The 20,201-nt window shown below is 29.4% G+C and overlaps 3 protein-coding genes across 4 annotated transcripts in view; 2 read left to right on the forward strand and 1 right to left on the reverse strand.

The window, feature by feature from the left end:
• Positions 1–28: 28 nt before the first annotated feature.
• LOC109608844 (derlin-2) lies at positions 29–1,571 on the reverse strand. The gene is made up of 5 exons (XM_020025397.2): positions 1,331–1,571; positions 1,026–1,259; positions 829–951; positions 614–777; positions 29–336 (listed from the first exon to the last, which is right to left on the reverse strand). Exons 1-5 carry the CDS (start codon positions 1,421–1,423, stop codon positions 201–203), a joined length of 750 nt encoding a protein of 249 aa, XP_019880956.1. The 5' UTR covers positions 1,424–1,571; the 3' UTR covers positions 29–200.
• A 456-nt stretch (positions 1,572–2,027) lies between these two features.
• Positions 2,028–4,165, forward strand: LOC109608848 (cytoplasmic phosphatidylinositol transfer protein 1). The gene is made up of 6 exons (XM_020025402.2): positions 2,028–2,182; positions 2,270–2,418; positions 2,477–2,573; positions 2,625–2,696; positions 2,774–3,028; positions 3,084–4,165. The coding sequence occupies exons 1-6, from the start codon at positions 2,132–2,134 to the stop codon at positions 3,342–3,344; spliced, it is 885 nt and encodes a 294-aa protein (XP_019880961.1). The 5' UTR covers positions 2,028–2,131; the 3' UTR covers positions 3,345–4,165.
• Positions 4,166–6,928: 2,763 nt separating this feature from the next.
• The window catches only part of LOC109608862 (calmodulin-beta), a 91,501-nt gene continuing 78,228 nt past the window's right edge, over positions 6,929–20,201 (forward strand). Inside the window, exon 1 of one of the 2 annotated variants that reach the window (XM_020025414.2) lies at positions 6,929–7,048. In XM_020025414.2, coding sequence (XP_019880973.1) covers positions 7,010–7,048 — 39 coding nt within the window. In that variant the 5' untranslated portion in view covers positions 6,929–7,009. The remainder of the gene's footprint in view (positions 7,049–20,201) is intronic. The other variant, XM_020025416.2, reaches the window with a different exon arrangement.

Here is a 20,201-nt window from a genome sequence, read left to right on the forward strand (position 1 = left end):
TTGCTTCAGGGTTAATAAAAAACCTGAATATTAAAGAAACGTTTATTAAACAATATATGTAACAGTATAATCTATCATCCAATAGAATTAAACGATAACTGATTCGGTAAAAATTATAATCGTTACCATAAAAAAATACAAATAGATGTTTTAAATAAAAATTACAGGATGTTAAAAAAAAATTTCATAGTATTTTGGTATCACTGTTGGTTATTGGCAAGTTGATCGTCGTTGAGTGGCCTGTCGGCGTTATTGCCACCCCATTCAAAACCGCCAGGGTGTTCTTCAGGTAAGCGCGCATAATTCACATCCTCCACTGGATCAAACAATGATCTTCTAAAATAAAGTATGATATGGATTTAGACAAGAATCATTTCAAAATTTTATCTAACTTCAAGATATTTTAATTACAGAAACATATTGCTATAAGCCACAATAGAAATCTATAAGTTTACTACTGGTAACATTCATGTATGAAAACTTCATATACATATTTACATTCTATATTTACCTGTCCTTTAAACATATAACCAACTAATTAACCTATAGTTTGATATCAAGGTTATTTTAATTGGGAATTAATAGATAAGAATAAATGAATACAAACACTTACAAAAATGTTGGCGTTTTTAGAATTTTAAATCCTCCTCTCTGTTTTGGGAACACATCTTCCAAAAAGAAATAGATATGCCCGACAGCAATTCCCACCAAATCTACATAAACTGCATTTCCAAGCAGCACAGAAAAACCTAACAGGACCCAAGGCAAATATGGAGCCTAAAATGAACACCTTTAGTATCTCTTATTATTTTAGTTGATTGTTTTTACTTGGAAATTAATTAGGCCAAAAAAGTTCATTCTCACATCAGGATTTCTTCTGGACCATATGTACACTATCATAATGGTAAAGGCTTGTCCTAAGAATAGTAAATTTACAAAGAATGCAAATGCCTGTTTTTAAGTTAAGGAAAGGCAATTATTCAAATTCAATTGATATCGTGAAATAAAGATTAATAAAAGGATACAATCATGAAAGCAGCTCCGAACAGGAACATCAACACAAAATCGGAGGTTCTATTTCTGAATGAACCTTCCTCCAGCATTCTGCAATATTTGTATGTAAATATCATGTTGAAGAAGAAGTTGAACCCGAACGTCCCAAAGAATAAAAACGTCGTTATCAATCTCCATATCTGCCCCTGCTTTACAATTAAAATTGGATTGAAATATAATTGAAATGGAGAGGTTAGTTCCAATTGCTACAACAAAACAAATAATTTATAATGTTTACATATCAATATGTAATGCGAAAATGAGAAAGTTTACATACCACTGCCAATGTTGTGATAATGCAAGCTGTAGTATATGCCCTGGTCACAGGGGGCATATTCATATATTCATTGCTGAGTGTCTGGTACGCCATTTTATATTGTCTTTACGTTCCAAAACAGAGCTAGAGAAATCACGACATCGTCTTTAAAACTGTTTAATGACAAACAACACTGTTTTTTAGCCACATCAGATGTTAGTTATCTGGAACTGTCACTCCTTGACATCGCGTTGAAAAAGTGACGTTTCGTTATGTTGCACAGTTTGATTGGTCGATTACTTAAGGGGAGCCTAACATGATAACTTTAATAGCAGACTTACAAATATTTAAAAAATAATTGATTTGCAAACAATTAATTATAATTTTTTTCTTATTTGTTTCTATATTGTCAAATGTGAAGTAAAATAATAGTAAATTATTATTAAAAATGAAAATTAAACAGGTTTTTAAAAATGATTTATTATTTATATTACATTAATAATGAAATTTGCTATAAAATTTTAATTTAATTAAGTACTAATGATTATTTATATTGTTGCTTTCTAATTTACTTTGATGGAAAATCAACTTCTTTTTATTTTAAATTAACCCGAAAAAATCTTAGCTCTTACATTCAATAAAACATGTGTGTGGTATGCTTTAAACAAAAAAGTTGGCAGCATTGATTCAGCACGTGCGTCGATGTTATTCAATTTTTGCAAGTTTGCGCACGTTGTTTGCTAATTCTGTCAAATATATCAAATCGGATTTTTCAAACGAATATTAACAGATAAGAATTGTAGTAAATCCTAAAGCTCCAAAATGGTTTTAACCAAGGAATACCGGATATGCATGCCGATGACTGTCGAGGAGGTTTGTTATTGTTTTATTCTGTTATAGATTACAATAGCAAATATAGATCATTTTGCGGATCGAAAATAACTTTATTTATTGTTCCAGTATCAAATTGGCCAGTTGTATATGATAGCGAGGCACAGTTTCGAGCAATCTGGGGACGGTGAAGGTGTTGAAGTTGTCGAAAACAAGGAGTGTTTTGACACAAAACATGGAAAAGGCCAATTCACTGAAAAGAGAATTCACTTGTCCAGGTATGAATTAAATATAACTCACAAAGAATTTTGTTTATCGCCAATTTTCATTTTATAGCCGCCTTCCTTATTGGATTCAATCTTGGGTTCCTAAGATTTTTTACATAACTGAGAAAGCTTGGAATTACTATCCATTTACTATTACTGAGTATACTGTAGGTAACTGAGATAACAAGTTCTGTTTGATTCTAATTGGATTCTTTCAGTGTTCATTTATTCCAAGATTTAACATATCAATTGAAACTAAGTATGAAAATAATAATGGGTGTACTGAAAATGTAAGTATTAAATCAGATATAAAATCTGAACTACTTTTAAAAATAACTACTAGAAATATCTACAAATATCATTTTAGTGTCTTAATTTGACCCCAGAACAACTGGCTGAAAGGTTGGTTGATCATTTGGACATAGCTTATGATGAAGTGTCAGCCAAGCATTACAAGGAAGAGGAGGATCCTAGATTCTTTAAATCAAAGAAAACTCAAAGGGGTCCCCTTGTTGATGGCTGGAGGAGCAACTACACCCCAATTATGTGTTCCTACAAACTAGTCCATGCATCTTTTGAAGTGTTTGGCCTACAAACCAAAGTTGAGGACTACATCCACTCTGTAAATAGTTAATTTATGTTTATTTACTTATGACTAATTAAGTATTATTTAATAGTGCGTTAGAGAAGTTCTCTTGTTGGGCCACAGACAAGCTTTCGCGTGGATTGACGATTGGATAGAAATGGATTTGGAGGATGTTAGGAAATATGAAAGTGATCTCCAAAAGCAGACTAATATGCTTTTAAATATTAATGGTGCTTCTACACCTGCAAATGAAGCAACTTCTTCAGCAGATCCTCCAAAAACTCCCTCTGTTGAAGGTACACCCACTTCGCCAAAGTCGCCGGTTAAAAAAGGATATTTTAATTGGTTTTAAGTTAGTTTGTTTTATTTTTATGTTGAGTAGTTTTGTGCACTAAATGATAGATCCATTATGGTGATATTATTATCAAAGGACTTGATTTAATTACGTTTTCAGTGCCTTGATTCAGACATATTTTATATTAGAAAAACGGTCTAAAATTATTTAATTGTTAACATTTCTGAAGACTGATTCAGAACTATTCTCTAAAATTATAAATCAATATCAATTAGTAATGAAAACTGCCATTAAAATTTAAATGTTACTTTTTTCATGAAGGTACTCATGTGGATTAATACAGTGCACAAAATTAATTTCCAAGTTTAACATTTTCAGATGTTTTAATTACTTTTTTTTGGCAATGTTCAGTTCCATGAGATGTATTGAATAATATATTCACATAAGAAATTTATTAAAACTGTTTATCTTCATTAATTTAGTACTTTTGTGAAGTTTGTAATACTCCACTAGAACTGGAGCTTTTTTTGAAAAAATGTTTTAAAATGTAACATTTTGGACTACTTAATTAAGGTTGTGCTTACAATTGAAACAGTACTTTTAAATTAATTATTTCCCCATATTATTTTCAGCCATTCCGTATTTTTTCTTTCAGATTCTAGAACAAAAGATTAGAACTTTAATTTTGCATTGGGGTCGTGCTTTATTACGTGTGTAATATTATTTTCTAGTCTATTTCTCATTTGTTTAAGTTTTTTACTTTTAGACTGGTTCAATAATTTTCGGTGTGATAACAGTAGAATGCTTGAAGTGTAAATAATATATTTATTGTTTTAAGAACTTCGTTCTGTATTTTTAAATAAATGTTCCTAAATAAATTTCAGTTGTTTTATTTTTTTGAAGAATTAAAATATAAAATTAACAATTTATTAAAGTGCCCTGTGTATAATAATTCATCCAATCAAAATTACACATATTCAGTAAATTATATTTGATTTAAAAAATTAATGATTTGTTTTGATGTTGAGCAGTTTTATGATGATATTATCAAATAATTTTACAGTTTACAATTTAAGTTACATTTTTTTCTCTAAAATTATATAATAGTTGAAATTTCTGAAAAGATATTCAAAACTAAAGAAGTATCATATAAAGTGTAATTCGTTATATTTTTATAAAGTTGTTGATGTTGATTACTAAATTGTTCATAATTAGTTTTTCCAGTTTAACATTGTCAGATATTTTAATTACCAGTTTTCCAATATTTAGTCTAATGAGATATATATTAAATGAATTGAAAATATTAATTTTTATTAATTTAGTACTTTTGTAATGTTCAAAAAACAATTGGAACTTACTACATGTAATCATTATGCTATTGTGTACTTATAACAGATCTGTGGAATAGCAATGCCTATCTGTCTAACAGTTTCTAATTGTTTTCAGACGATTTTCGAATAAGGTTGAAAACGTTACTAGTATGGAAATTTTTGTTAATAATGTTGTTAATTGCAACACATTGAACTTCTTAATATGTTGTGCTTATAATTTGAACGTTACTTTTAAATATCATTCCCTAATATTTACTTGTTCATCAAATTTATTTCTCGGATTCTACAATGAAAGATTAAAGCAACTTGATTTTGAATTGAGGTTGCGCTGTATTACTTCTTTCCCGAATGTACTCAAGTAGATTAATATTATTCACAAAATTAAATTTAACATTTTTAGAAGTTTTAATAGCTTTTTTTGGAACTCTTCAGTCTGCGAGTTGTATTTAATAACATATTTAAATAAGGAATTTATTAAAAATGTCCATTTTTATTAATTTAATTTGTGAGGAACACTATTGTACAATTTGAACAGTCAAAATTCACACATGGACACCTTCTAACCGCCGAAGAACCACCGTTTTGCGAGATGTGTCATAATCGACCAACTGTAAAACATATACTGACTGAATGTGAACAATTTCGAGAAGAAAGAACAGAAAACGACATACCCAACACTATTCAAGAAATCTTAGAGGACAAATTATCAGTCACTAATAAAATACCTAAAAGATTCAAATGTATAATAAGATATAATGTAAAACTGTATATACATATACATATTCGCTAATAACCCTTAAGTGGTTGATGCGGTTAATAAAAAGAATATATTGAACAGTACTTTTAATTAAATTATTTCCCATTATTGTCAGTCATTCTGTAACTTATGTACTTTATCAAATTTTTTTTTAAGATTGTAGAACGTAAGATTAAAACAATTTGATTTTGCATTGCAGTTGTGTTTTATTATGTATGTAATATTATTTTTTAGTTTATTTTTTTAAGTTTTCTTAATTGTACACTGGTACTTCTTTAGAGTTTCATTTTTTATATTGAAATAAATGTTCCTTTTACTCGTTTAATTATTCTGAAAAATTACAGAATCATTTATTAAATAGTCATATGTCTAAAAATATTCGTCTAATTAATGTTATACATATATTATTACCAAAATAACTTATTTGATATTTTCAGTGGCTTCAGACATATTTTATATTAGAAAAATGGTTATTGTTGAATATTGGTTGAGAACAATGAAAGTATTAATTCGTAAATTGATAATAAAACTGCCAATATCATTTAAATATTATGTTGTTGATGAAGGTGGATGTGGATTAATAAAGAGTGCAAATAATTGATTTTCAATTCTAACATTTTCAAATGTTCTAATTAACATTTTCGCAATATTCAATCTAGTAAAGTGTATCGAAATATTATACTTAATTATGGAATTTGTTGAAAACGTCAATCTTCATTAATTTATCATTTTTGTGAAATTTGTAATTAGCGTTATATTAAAATTAGAGTTTTTATGAGAAAATGTTCTAAATTGTATTATATTACAAGGTTGTGCTTAAAATTTGAACATTATTTTTAAATGAATTTATTTCTACAGTTTTTTTTCACCATGTTTTCAATCATTTTGTAAATTGATTATATTTTTTAATAAAAAATAAAGTGATACTATAATGATAATATTTTCTAGTTTTTTAGTCATTTAATTATGTATGGATCAGTACAATAGTACAATAAACTTAACGTTCACTATTAGAAACCTGAAATATATATATATATATATATATATATATTTATATATATATATATATATATATATATATATATATATATATATATATATACACATTAATTTAAGAAAACAAAACTAGTACTAGGAGCAATAATTAATGATGTTTAAAAACAGGAGACCTTAAACTATTATTTTATAATAATTTAATAATAAATAATAAAACATACTCCTCATAATAACATAGTAGAAACTAACAGAAATGAATTTATTTGTATCTGAAATTATTAATGATTAATTATTATAATTGAAATATTATCCTGAATATGTTTCAACCATACACCGCGAATTACGGGATGTTCAGCCAATTGTTGCACATCTGTTCCCCGTCTCGAACCTCATTAACGTATTGAGAAAGCATTCTAGCGAAAACGGCGACCGAACTACCACACATCCATCCACCATTGGTCGGATGGACAGATGCCTCCATCAGAAGAGGAAAGATTCCGATCCGATCACACGCAACCGCCAACCGCCGTCGTCAGTCTGCGTCGTGACGTCGCAACGTTCGGACGACCGTCAGCATCCCAACACAGCTCCTAAATAACCATCTACTCCCAAATCTGTAGCTAACCTCCATCCCCAAGATGAAGACTTCGTCCTTTTCTCTAAGGGTTATGCGCAGGGTAAGGTTCCTGTTCTGGATGTCCATTGCTACCATGCTTATGCCGTCAATGAGCTTTCGATGTTTTGTACAGGGTGTTTTCTTTGCAATTCGACACGCTTGTCTACATTTGTATTTGTTTCATAATTGTTCCGAACCACCAACCTTCACGTCTCGTTTCTAGCTTCATCAATTGTAAATACACAGAATGTTGTACATTCAACAGGTAACGGACATCTGAAATCGTTTCCAAGTCTCCTATATTATTTTCAGTTTTACGCTCATAAAATATGCACCATATTTTAATGAGTTTCAATAAACGTTGTTGACTACGATAATTATAAGTGATCATTTTTCAGTAAACAGTAAAGGAAAAAAATAGTTATATATATATATGTATATATATATATATATATATATATATATATATATATATATATATATACATAACATTTCTATTAATTCTAAAAAATTACTTCTATTTTCAGATATTTCTCTTTTAATTAAGTCTGTTAGTATTTTTCCTTGATTGTACGTTTCATGTTAAAAGTAAAGGTGTAGAAATTCATCGAAACTATTCTGGGAAATTGATATAAACACATACACACAAATTAAAATGTGTCGACACTAAATAATATATATATATATATATATATATATATATATATATTATTTATGTATTTAGTAAATACATTGAAAGTTATGGTGATATATTAATGGTGATAATTATTGTATATATGAGCGCATTCGCCATAATTTTAAATCTAATAACGTTAAATTCGTTCGATAAGGTAAATATTTAATTTTACTTAAGATAATTGAATGCTAACGTATATAAAAAATTAGTTTCATCGTTCTTGAAAATATTTTACTAACGTGTCTGCCTCTAGAATAAGCGCATTCGCCACAATTTCGGAAAAATCCACGTGTAACTTTAAGTAAAATTACAATATAGAATCCTCGCACAAAAAGCTCGTCCTAGATAATTCCTATGCAAAATTGTAATTGAATTCCTGGCGTATGACATTTGATATATTAATTTCACTTCCATTGTTCTAATCTTGGTAAGAAATGAGGTCTTCCATTTATCCTTCAGCTTTGTAGGCCATTACTTTTATCACAATAGGCCCGTAGACCACTAGTTTACGAGGATGTTTTATGTAACTGCCCTGGGATTTATTCCGTTCAGGTAGTTTTATATGAAATGAGAGTGGGAAAGTTTTTCCCTTCTCCTATTCAATCGTTGTGAAAGTTTTTCAAGCTAAGTAGATTCACACATTGCATAAATTCTGACTCATTTGAACCGAATTAACGCTAGAACAGATCTTATTTGTACCAGAATGTTATTATACATGAATTTCATGTAATATAAGTTTATCAGGTAAACGCGAACTAAGCTTATCTGGAAAAATTATGATGCGAAAAGGAATTCCGAAACATTAACAAAGACGAATGGCGCTGCTTGAAGTTCGCGAGCTCAACAATCTTAGACCCATTTATCAAATAACCGTCATAGATAACCAGAACTTTTAAGAATATTATGATACATTATTGCGCTCGAATAAGTTTTAACAGCAAATTTTATAATTTTAAATAATGGAGACTAAATTATTCGTAGTAGATGCCACAGTTTTAAACTAATAAATAATATCGTTTAAATTAAACATTAAAGCACTGGTGGCACACATTCGCATTAGCCTTGAGTTGGAACTTAAAAAGTCAACTAGCCGAAGAGCTCGTCATAAAACAGGCGTCATATAATCCACAATGGCGGCGTCAATTATCTTTCGGACCGGCACGACGGGTGCACAACGAAGTAAAAGGATTTCCCCATTACATTCAGACTTGCAAATGTACTCCGTTCGATGGTGGATCGTAATAATCTGCTTGTGACTCGACCAGATGTGCCGTCGAACGTCTTGTCCCCGGGTCACAAGCCACAGAACATTCACTCCGGTAATTTTCCGGCTGCATCCTATTAATTGTACTTCCTGCGATTTATCGGCGGTCGGCAATTCGTTTCAGATTTTTGCTTTTGTTTTGGTTCGAGTTACGATTTATTATGTTTGAAACTAAGGGTTTTTGAGATGGGATGTGAAAGTGGATGTGGATTAAAGGGGAACAGGCGTTGCAGGTATTTTTCAACTATTTGGGTGGTTCGGGTTTTGTTTTTTTATTAAGAAATATGTCCAATAGATATACTTTCTGTTATCAAAATGCGAATAACAAATAAACAAAACTTTTAAAATCATAAACTTTCGTCCGATATCAACATACAGTCGAAATTTGAGTTAGAGAAGACATCGAATTGAATTACTAATCGAATAGATATAAAAAAAAGTCAAAAGTTTGTAAGGTGGGGTCCGCTTATTAGAGAAGTTAAATATCTTAATTAATAAATTAGAAAAAAAAAATAATCTTGGAACACTTGCGACAATTTTTTATCCTAATCTTTTTGCTGTATTTTGAAAAACATAAACTACAATTTAAATTTGTCTGAATAGAAAATAGACAAAAAAAGAATTTTGTTAGATTTATCTTTACCAGCCCTCTAATATGACTTGACTATTATCAAGTTATCGAAATTTTACTTTATATATGCTTAAAATATTAATTGAAATATATAATTATTTCTTTACTAATAATCTAACTTCGATAAGTTAAATTTTTGATAATTTGAAGAAAATTGATTTTCAATAGTTATTTATAGATATTTTGAAATTTATTGAATATGTCGAATGTAGAAAAGCCCAATTGGTTGTAGTTGTCAAAATACGACTCTATTTACAAATAATTTTAACAAATTGCCCAGTGTCAGAAATAAATTTAATTAAAAAAATATATATATATTTTTTTTGATTTTTAAAATGAATGAAAATATTTTATACAATTTGTTAATTTTAACTCAAAAAAAAAAATTCAAATTATTTCACTTGTTAAGAAAATTTACAGTGGTGGTTACTGTTATAGCAACTATTGGATTAATGTGCACTATTAAAATAATATTAATTTACTATTGTTGTTTTATACAGTATTGTAAAAACTACTATATTTTTATTCTGTAAAATGTTATATATATTTTTCTGAATAAATATAGTAAATTTTATTCTGAAAGGATATTAATGATTAAGTTTGTATTACTGAATTTAATATTAACACTTTATATAATATCCTTTTTATTTTATAATTTTGATCCATCTACGTATCACAGACTCGACCATTTTCTGAATATATATATATATATATATATATATATATATATATATATATATATATATATTTCTTCAAATTTGTGATGAGCTCATTTAAATTTCTACAATTTTTATGTCAAATTTGGTTACAAACATGATCTCCCATGTTTTCTATAAGGCTGATATCTGGAGATTGGGACGTACAAGACAAAATATTGATGCTTTAGTCTCACCAATTCGTCACAATTTTGGATTTGTATTTAAGTTTTCTTCATAGATATGGAAGCAAATTGTTTTTTAGTATATCTCTGTACAATAATCAGTCTATTAAACACTTATTGTGTAATTTTGTAAAATATTTGCACAAGCAGAACCATCATTTTTTTATAAATTAATTTTAGACTGACTGATTGTGACAAAAAACTCACTGTTCTGTGGTTTAAAAGACTTTCATACTTTATTAGTAACCAAAGTTTCTCTTGTAGGTGTGGGGTCAAACAAACCCTCACCTACTAACAATTTTCTCACATTCTTTGAACTAATTTCAGCAATTCAATTGACGATAATATTGTTTTTTGACATTCCAATTATTTGTTTTCGAATTTAGATAATTTTTTTTTTGTTGCTACCACTTGCCAGTTGCTCTAACGAACGGAAAATGATTATTAAATTATTATCCTTTAGTCATAAACTTTTAGCCATCTCCTCTTGTTTATCTTGGTTTTGGTCATTCGAAATTGTAATTTTTCTTACAGTTTTAGTTTGACCAATTATAATAATTATTATATATATATAATGATTAAATAATTATAATAAACAAAAGACCCCTATTAAAAAAAAACTCACAGAGTAATAGATTAAAAAATCACTATAATTTTGTACAATGAGAAATAAAAAATATACAATTAAAAAAAAAAATAAATTAAATTGACCAGTTGTGTAACAGACACAACAACAATAAAAATAATAAACATTATAGGTTCTGGCATCCAATTCAAGTAGTAGGTTATATTTTCAATATAGTTGCTATAATTATGTCCACTATGTATATAAAAATTTCAAGCTAATTTTTTTAATTAAAATTAGGCAAAAAAGAAATTTAAAATTCTATAAGAATATTATAAAAAAAATCAATTTTAAGTACATAATTACCAAATTACATTTTTTTAAAAGTAAAAAAACTGATGGTTCTTCTAATATTAAATAATACAAAAATCTGAAATTGAATATTTCTTACAAAGCAAAAACATTTGCTATTTTATAGGACGTAAAAATATTTAAAATAACGAAAATACAAAAATTTGATTTCTAATAAAAACACATCAAGTAGTAAAGTTGTAATATATTGTTATAATAACTTTTTAAAAATAATTATAAAATTGTCTAGAGTCTAAAACTGAGAAAATATAGATTAATTAACTATAAAAATTTATACAAAATATTATTTATGTCACATTTGTCTACAATTCTTTGCAAATAATTTGTGTTCAAAATGTTCTACAATTGTTTTTACTATTAGAATATTAATTTCTCTGAATAAGAATCTAAAAGATACAAAGAAATTATTTCGCTAAAGATTATCCAATGTCTATAAATTGGTTAATGTTGATATAATTATTCGACAAAAATCAGAATATTGCTGTTATTATTAAAAAATATTAATTTTTCACAATTTCCTTGTGCGAATAAGAGTCTGGAGGAGATAAGGAAATGATTTTGTTAAAGATCACCCTACGTAGAGTAGAAATTTTCAGGGATCGATTCGAGATTTTTTATCAGAAATTAATGGTGGACGATCTTGAAATTCTCCAGTCCTTCGCCACTCGATTGAAATTCCGATCGGAGCCTTTATAGAGTGTCCCGCCGAAATATCAATTGAGAACCGGAAAACTCACTTCATTACCGCACTGGTTTATTTCAATAATGCATCAAGATAAAACTTAATTTTCTACTGTGAACGTTCACAAACGAATTAATTATAATTAATTAATTATTAATGTTAATAAATCAAATACGTTGTAAAACTTAAATAATTAACTTCGAATAAGACAGTACCTAAAAACAGTCAGTTTGAATTAATTTTGTCTGTAATCGAGTTAGAACTCATGACTAGGGTTGTTCATTAAAACTTGCGAAACTTTGTCCTGGATATTCTGTATCTACATTATGGTTGTATTCCAGTAATTCATTACAAACATGAAGCCTACATAATTTGTTATAACGAACACTGAAATGCTTCATTGCAGGTGACAGGAATTAATTTAATTAACAATGGGCACAAGTACGTGCGGATCAAACTGTTATTAAAGCCACATAAATTATCTAATAATTCAGTGCGTTACAGACCAGACAATTCCCAGTTTATTGGACGGATTATTCGGGCTTTGCAATGTGAATTCTGCCGATAAGAAAGGATTTTTACGGAACGTTTCAAAATTGATAACTGGGTTCCTTTAAAGGAAACTCAATCGGAAGGCACAAAAAATCTAATAGCTTGTAGATAAGTATTTTATTTTGATTGCGATTGGTTTTCGTTCCATTTAACTTCCATTGTTTTTTTTAAGTACCTTATTGTGTATAAAGAATTTCCATTTTAAAAAGGACGTCTATGTTTTACTTTATATTTGATGATATTCATTTAACATACCTGAACCTTTACGGAATATTTTCTTTTAAACGAAACTTTATGGTTCACAAAATTTTTGAAACTGTTTCCGTTTTGATAAGCAAGAACAAACCGAACATTGACAGTAATTGGTCATTGTCTGAAATACATTTGAACAAGGTCAGTAATTAAATTTACAATTGTTCCGTTTCACGGGTTTGCAAACGTGCTCGTTTTAAACAACCATTAGCACCTTTTAAAAGGAAGTCAATGTATGTGTGTGTATAATGATGAGAAACGGGTCCTTTTGCCACCAATGCAATTTATGCACAATTATCCACATGACTAATCGAAATTGCAACGTGCCTTCAATGCCATGTTCCTAAAAGATATAAAAAGCATTTCCAATTAGCAGTCCATGTAGAAATGCGCATCGAATATTGATGATTTTACATCTAAATTAAAATAATCTTAATTTAAATATATAATTACATTTATTTACTATTACAAGTATATGCAGTCATTATTGTAAAACCAAGTGAATATTCTAATAATGTTATAATTTTAAGGTTAGGTTAGGCTTGATTAGGTTATTATGTGTTAGGTTGGAATACACTTGTTTGAGCATAAATATAGAAACTTTTTTATATATTTTTAGAGTAATTAGGGTGCGCTGAATATAAATATGAATATTTTTTTGTTTTTTATCATTCACATAGATAATGTTAAATATTATTATTTGATGTGGAGTCCAGAATAAGCAGCAAGTATTAATCGGTAGTTTATTCAATTATAAATATTTCAAGCCCAAATATAAATGAACAGAATAAACAATTAGGTTTTTTATTGGTAGAAACCAGTGATTGTTCGTCATCATTTGCTCTTGCCTGAAGTTTAGACATATTCTTTCTATTTCATTGATGTTGAAGCCCTCTATTTCTTGTAAAATTTAAAAAAAATGCGTTTTGTGGATTTTGAATACCTGTTCTTCGGTACATTTTTAATTTATCTGTTGTTTAGCACAGTAAAAGAAAACTTTCTTTGAGACATTTCACTGTGATTTTGACCATTTAATTTTGGAGTATGACAATCTCAGTCAACATATAGCTCAAATTTATAATGTTTCATAAAGTATAATAAGTTAAGCTTGGAATTATTATGAAAACTGGTAATGCCAATATACGACATGGTAATTGTGGACAACGAGCTACGACCTGATTATTTCTACTAGCCGAAATCGCACATTCTCTACATACAGCCTTCGTACAAACATTGAACTCAGTGTAAGTTTGTCTACCAATGGAAATTGGTTGCATAAAGAGGGTATTAGAGCCAGAAAACATTTTGGAGAGAGTCTGTTAAACAGAGCATCGGATTGCCCGCAGAGCATGGATCAATGATCATCGCCTATGGATTTCAACCGAATGATGTAATTGTTTGTTCACAAGATGAGTACACATTACATTACTTCGATATCTGTATCTGGAGATGACGTGGTGAGAGATATTATGAGGAAAACATGACTCCAATTTTTTCTTTTGAAGATGGTACTGTAAAAGTGTGGATGCAATACACACAGACATACACGGAGTTTCTAATATTAAATGGAGAAACTATGAATCTGGGACTATATAGAACTGGTTATTCAACTAATTGTTATTCTATTTACTCAAGAATTTGATTACCTTTCGTTTTTATGGATGATAATGTTCGATCTCACACTGCGACTTAAATAAATTTGGTGTTACGTGGTGTTATGACATTACTCGGATGCAGTGGACCCAGACTATAATCGAGTGTAGGATCATTTTCAAATATAAATTTATACTCAAAACCACCATCCTGTAATTTCCTAAAGAATTTGGTGATATTTGATTAATTATTGGTTTAAAAGTTCTGTTGGTGATTTTGTTTCATTTATAGAAGATTATTGTTTATTTATACTTATATTTTGATAATATATTTGTTGCAATATGATACTATTGGTATTCTGATTTTTGAAATAATTCAAATTATTCTCATCAAAAGACGGACAGGTAGTTATTATTAATTAATATTTTAATTACAATAGCTCATTCCAATTGCCTTGATATTTTACAGCAATCCGTTAATCATTCTGAAATATTCACATTCATTAAATACACTCTCGTTATACGAGGTAATGACTTGAATACCATTCGAAAATATCCACTTTAAGTGAACTTATTGGTAACACGGGTTATCGTTATTCAGAAAGCGATCTTGGTCTACTACGCTTGAAATATTGAAACTATTGATCAATCACTTGAAATACTGGAATTATTTGTTATTAGAATAAATTAGTGTTTTTCTCCTTTTTAAAACCCAAATTTGCTAATTTCAAGGTTAAGGGTCAAAATGAAAAATTATTTCGTGTATAGTGCACTCTAATTACACTAAAACAATGTAAGAAAAAAAGAAATATAGTAACATAATCTTTTATCTATCCATTTCCTAGAAGTATAAAACATTGAATTTTAGAAAAAGTTCCTTCGATATATCTATGATCCATCCCTAATTCGATCCTCCGTGAAAAAACAATTCTTTTAAAGCACTCCGAACCAGTGTTTACTTTCCTGTTTGGCGAAACCGGGAAACTTTATTAAAGCCAGACAAAAACTATTTGAAACGTAACACAATCAAGTGGGAAGTCTCGGCCACGTCGAGGAATTCTCGAATAATGGAAGGTGAGATAAAACTTCCGACGTTCCAACAATTCGTTCGCGTCAATGGAGTCATCAGCATGTAATTAGATCTTGCCAGCAACGAGATTGATCTATCCCGTGTCTATATGAATATTAAACACAAAACTATGCTTCCAGAATGGATTTAATCAAAATTTTCGTTTAATATATTTTAACAAGTTTTTAAGTAAACCATTTAACCAGTTTTTAAGTAAACCATTTTTTTAATTTTAGTTTTTATGCTTTAGAATTGAAAAACTTTTCAAATCGAAGAAATTCGATGGCAATTTTTATTAGTTCCCAACAATTCGCCGCAAGACTTCAATACTTGTTGATCGGATCAATAAAAATTGGGAACGAAGCGAAGTGCATTGAATCGTGGATAATCTGAAAAAGCGGAGGCTTAATAATATAACGAAAACGGGACGCGGATTACACAACGGCCGCAATTTCAAATACATAAATGTTTGCATGTACGGTTACCACTTGTATATTTACTGGGTTCACAGAAATTCCATATGGAATAGACTAAATGTCCGGAGTTCAAATTGTTTCGCTTCGTTTGCTTGTTATTTTTTATATAATATTTGAGTCTTTGGAAATTGTTTTAAATAGACATTTAAATGGAGAATTATTGCAAGAATAAAAGAATACTAAAATTTTTCTGAATTGTTGTTTTATGCTCTCGTTAATTATAATTATATCAGTGGCTGCTCGTGAGGTTTGAGTTTGGGAGGCACCTCATATATAGAATAAAAAAACAAAAACAATATTTTCACTATCCTGTGAAAATAAAAGACATGGCCAGTAAAATAATTTATTCACTACTGTAATTTATATATAACTATTCCGCGATTTTTTGTAATCAAATTAGGAATTGGACGATTTAATTATTTAATAACAAATATTTTGTCATGGGAATTGAAACTGGAAAGAGACTTTTATTATTTAATAAAATTCCACCATGTCGATGACATTTCTTATGTTAATAAATTGTTTCGTGTTATTACTGGTTGAAATCATATCATAATAAAAAAAATGCAGTGTTAAAAACCTTTCCACAACTGAATCCACAAATAGTTTTTGTAACTGAAAAATTGGCAATGTTCGGGAACTTTTTTTGTGTCGCAGTTCGGACTTATCTCATTGGCTAGAGGCACGCCTCAGCTCCCCTACCATTGAAACAATAGCCGTGAAATAGAAGAATAGAATTGGTGCGAAGAGAGGCATTTAAAAGTGTCTCCGGAGAAGTACACAAAATATTTATTAAATTTTAATATAAAACTGTTATTGGTAGTTTAATTGTCAGTTTTACAACTATCAGCCTCCTATCCTAGTTTAAGTATCAAGTTATATTCTATTTTAAAGAATAAAAATATAAAAAAATGTATTTTTTAATATTAACATTATAACATCAACAAAATCATTTTCCTAGGTGAGACTGCCTCACCTGAGAAGCTGCCGCTGAATTATACATTTATATTTTCCAGTAATAACCAATACTATTTAATTAGAGTATGACTGGAAATTATTTGTTTTTGCATCCATCTTATATAGAAGTTTTTCAGAATCTGGTTCAATTATCAATGTACATGGAAGACAGCCAAAGTGAAATTTCGATAAAGTACCATTGTAAAATTTATGTGTCGCTTCTTTCAGATTCAAATCGGACTGCAGTTCAAACGATGGAAATAAATTCGGAAACGGGGTCACATTTAACAGTGCGACGAAATTTACTGCAAACCACGAATAAATAATAATATTAAAGGCCGATTTACAATCCTTTGCAATCGTCGAATCAACTGCGAAGTTTGTATTCGACAAACATAAACTTGCGTGTAATTGTTGTTTCCTAAAACCGTAACTGAACTTTAGATTCTGTCGTTTTGCTGACCCAGTTTCGCCATAAAACTGTGTACTTAAATATATTTAAAACAGGCAGTTTCAATTTTCATAGCACGCAATAAATATAAATCCCTGCTGCATATTAAGCGAGGCATAAACCTGAAAAATTGCGTCGTAAAACTAATGGAGAAGGTTTTACGTAGGATGCATTGTTTCTAATTGTAAAATGTTAATATCTGTGCTAAAGCACTCAACAGTCTATTGTCGTTTTCTTTGAAGTATTCATCGTTCACTCTTCATTAATTGTCCTTTAGAGGACGAGCATTACCTGTAACAATGTCTTAATAACTACAGTGTAAACTTTGGACTCGACACAAATGGGTTGTTGGAAGTTCTGAAGATGAAGTAAATTGTTATTACATTTTAAAGGTGCACTTAAGAAATGTTTATGGACAATTGTGTTAATTATATTCGTGACAGTTCATTTAAACATGTAAAATCTGTTGATAATTTCATTTGTACTAAATAAAAATATTGCAGACGTGGGCTAAACTAACAACGACTTTTGATTATCGCCGCATTCATTAATTGCCTGAACAAAGAAGTTAATGGACTGTTTGAACGTTCGTTTCCGAAAATGTGGTTGGAATTGCCTTCACAAAGCTTTTACCCTCTAAATTGGATATTACAGACAGCTAGGGGAAAAAACATTTTATTCCATTGAAAAATACAAATATTTTTCAAAAATTTAATTTTCTCGTGTCATACGTCTTACTAAATAATATTCAGTTGTAAAGTTTATGATCTGGTATAAGTTTTAGTAAATTTTAGAACTTATTGCCAAATTAAATCTCAACGGCAATGGTTTCAAAGAGGTTTTCCGTCGTGTTTGAGTCCAAACATACTTGAGGAGTTGGAAAATTAATTTCGTGTCGTTGATTGTTAGCACTGTTGTTTCAACGAAGCAAATAAACTACATTGTACCACGAGTATTTCTATAGAACTTAACATTCTTAGTTTGTAAAATATAAACATAAGTAATGGAGATAAATCATGAGCGAAGAAGTAATAATTCTGCTATAAAATGATATAAAGCTTCATAAATCCAATTGTGCCTCGGTTTTATTTTTAAATGAATTTCTCAAGTGATGTAATAAAATCGATACGGTGAAATGGTTGTTTTCTGTCAAGCTCGACTTAAAATTTAATATCTTCGATGGCGTTGTTGTCGATATGTGCTATGAAGAATGATATTTTAGGGCATCATGATGAACGTGGATAAACATAAAGTCAGAAATATTGTTGACGTTATTTTATTTTAAAAAGAGTGAAATAGTTTATCTAAGATATAAATTATATGAAACTATGACACTATGACACTATGACACTATGAAACTATGAAACTATGAAACTGTGAAACTGTGAAACTATGAAACTATGAAACTATGAAACTATGAAACTATGAAACTATGAAACTATGAAACTATGAAACTATGAAACTATGAAACTATGAAACTATGAAACTATGAAACTATGAAACTATGAAACTATGAAACTATGAAACTATGAAACTATGAAACTATGAAACTATGAAACTATGAAACTATGAAACTAACTAATAAACTACGAAACCATGAAACTATGAAAATACGAAGAAGAAATTATAGAGCTATGAAACTATAAAACTATAAAATATTCTGACATAATTAAGCATGATGACAAGTCCGTATAAAGAAATCGACAAACAAACAGTTCATTGTGATGAAACGTGATGCCGAATAACTTTCTACGAACGAATTTCGAAAGGACGTGACAAACTCAATCCGGAACCGTAGCACTTTTATTATTATGTAGACTGCAGATGGCCAGGATTACTTCAGAAACTTTCCAGCGGGAGGAATGAAGTGCACGACGGGTTGGTTTTTATTATTCAGATTAGCGGAATTGTTGGAAAACAGCCCGGCGTGTGAACAGACATTGTCTGGGATGTATGACAAACTTAACGCGACATAATGGCCGATTATGGTGGTCGGAGGGCTTTCAGATTGTGCACGGGACCAATTTGCATAGAGTGCCTGATGAATATGGAGGACGTTTAGTTAATTTATAGCTGCGAAATTGCTGACGGATTTGCCAAAGTTTTCATATGAAACCGGAAATGTGCTTTTAATCCGAGAACAATTGTTTGTTGTTCATTTCAGTGATTTTTGACCGCGTATTGCATTAGATTAATATTTAGTGCATAATAGAAATATAAATCTCCGATTTTTGTGTTGACAGAATAAAAATTGGAATAATCTTTCCTTACCAACATCATATATTCATGAGTTGCATATAATATACTGTATAAATTTACATCAGCAAACTATGTGATTGATGCATAGCTATTTCATATTTTTACCGCAAGTTTTATTAATAAAATTACACGTCTAACTAAATCAACAAAATGAACAATATCTGACTGACGAGCTTTTACAATATAGAAACAGTATGATAAATCGTTCGGAAACAGGCTCGTTCCGAAATTAGTATTAATGGAATGAGTTTTCTTTCATTAATCAACCATCTGCGCCTTCGTGCAACAAGTGAAACCATTAAAATGCTTATTCAAAGCATTCAAGGTCCCCAACAAGGATTCCCCAAGTACAGATGCCTTCATTCTTAGACCCATAAAACGTTTTATCATTGGCAAATTTATTGCAGGCGTACACAACACAATATCTACAATTTTTTCCAGTCTATTTGCATTTATGGGTTATTAGGTTCATTTGAACGGAGTTTGCGTTCTAATATTTCTCGCGTTATCTAATAATTCTCGACAGAGAAACATGA

Source organism: Aethina tumida, chromosome 1, assembly GCF_024364675.1.
Source record: "Aethina tumida isolate Nest 87 chromosome 1, icAetTumi1.1, whole genome shotgun sequence".
NCBI classification, from domain to species: Eukaryota; Metazoa; Arthropoda; class Insecta; order Coleoptera; family Nitidulidae; genus Aethina; species Aethina tumida.

Coding starts and splice junctions, on each gene's coding strand:
- LOC109608844 (XM_020025397.2), bottom strand. CDS start 1,423: ATGGCGTACCAGACACTCAGCAATGAATATATGAATATGCCCCCTGTG. Junction 778..828: donor TTGGCCTAATTAATTTCCAA/GTAAAAACAATC, acceptor TGTTCATTTTAG/GCTCCATATTTGCCTTGGGT. Junction 337..613: donor CTAAAAACGCCAACATTTTT/GTAAGTGTTTGT, acceptor ACTTTATTTTAG/AAGATCATTGTTTGATCCAG.
- LOC109608848 (XM_020025402.2), top strand. CDS start 2,132: ATGGTTTTAACCAAGGAATACCGGATATGCATGCCGATGACTGTCGAG. Junction 2,419..2,476: donor AAGAGAATTCACTTGTCCAG/GTATGAATTAAA, acceptor TTCATTTTATAG/CCGCCTTCCTTATTGGATTC. Junction 3,029..3,083: donor TTGAGGACTACATCCACTCT/GTAAATAGTTAA, acceptor ATTATTTAATAG/TGCGTTAGAGAAGTTCTCTT.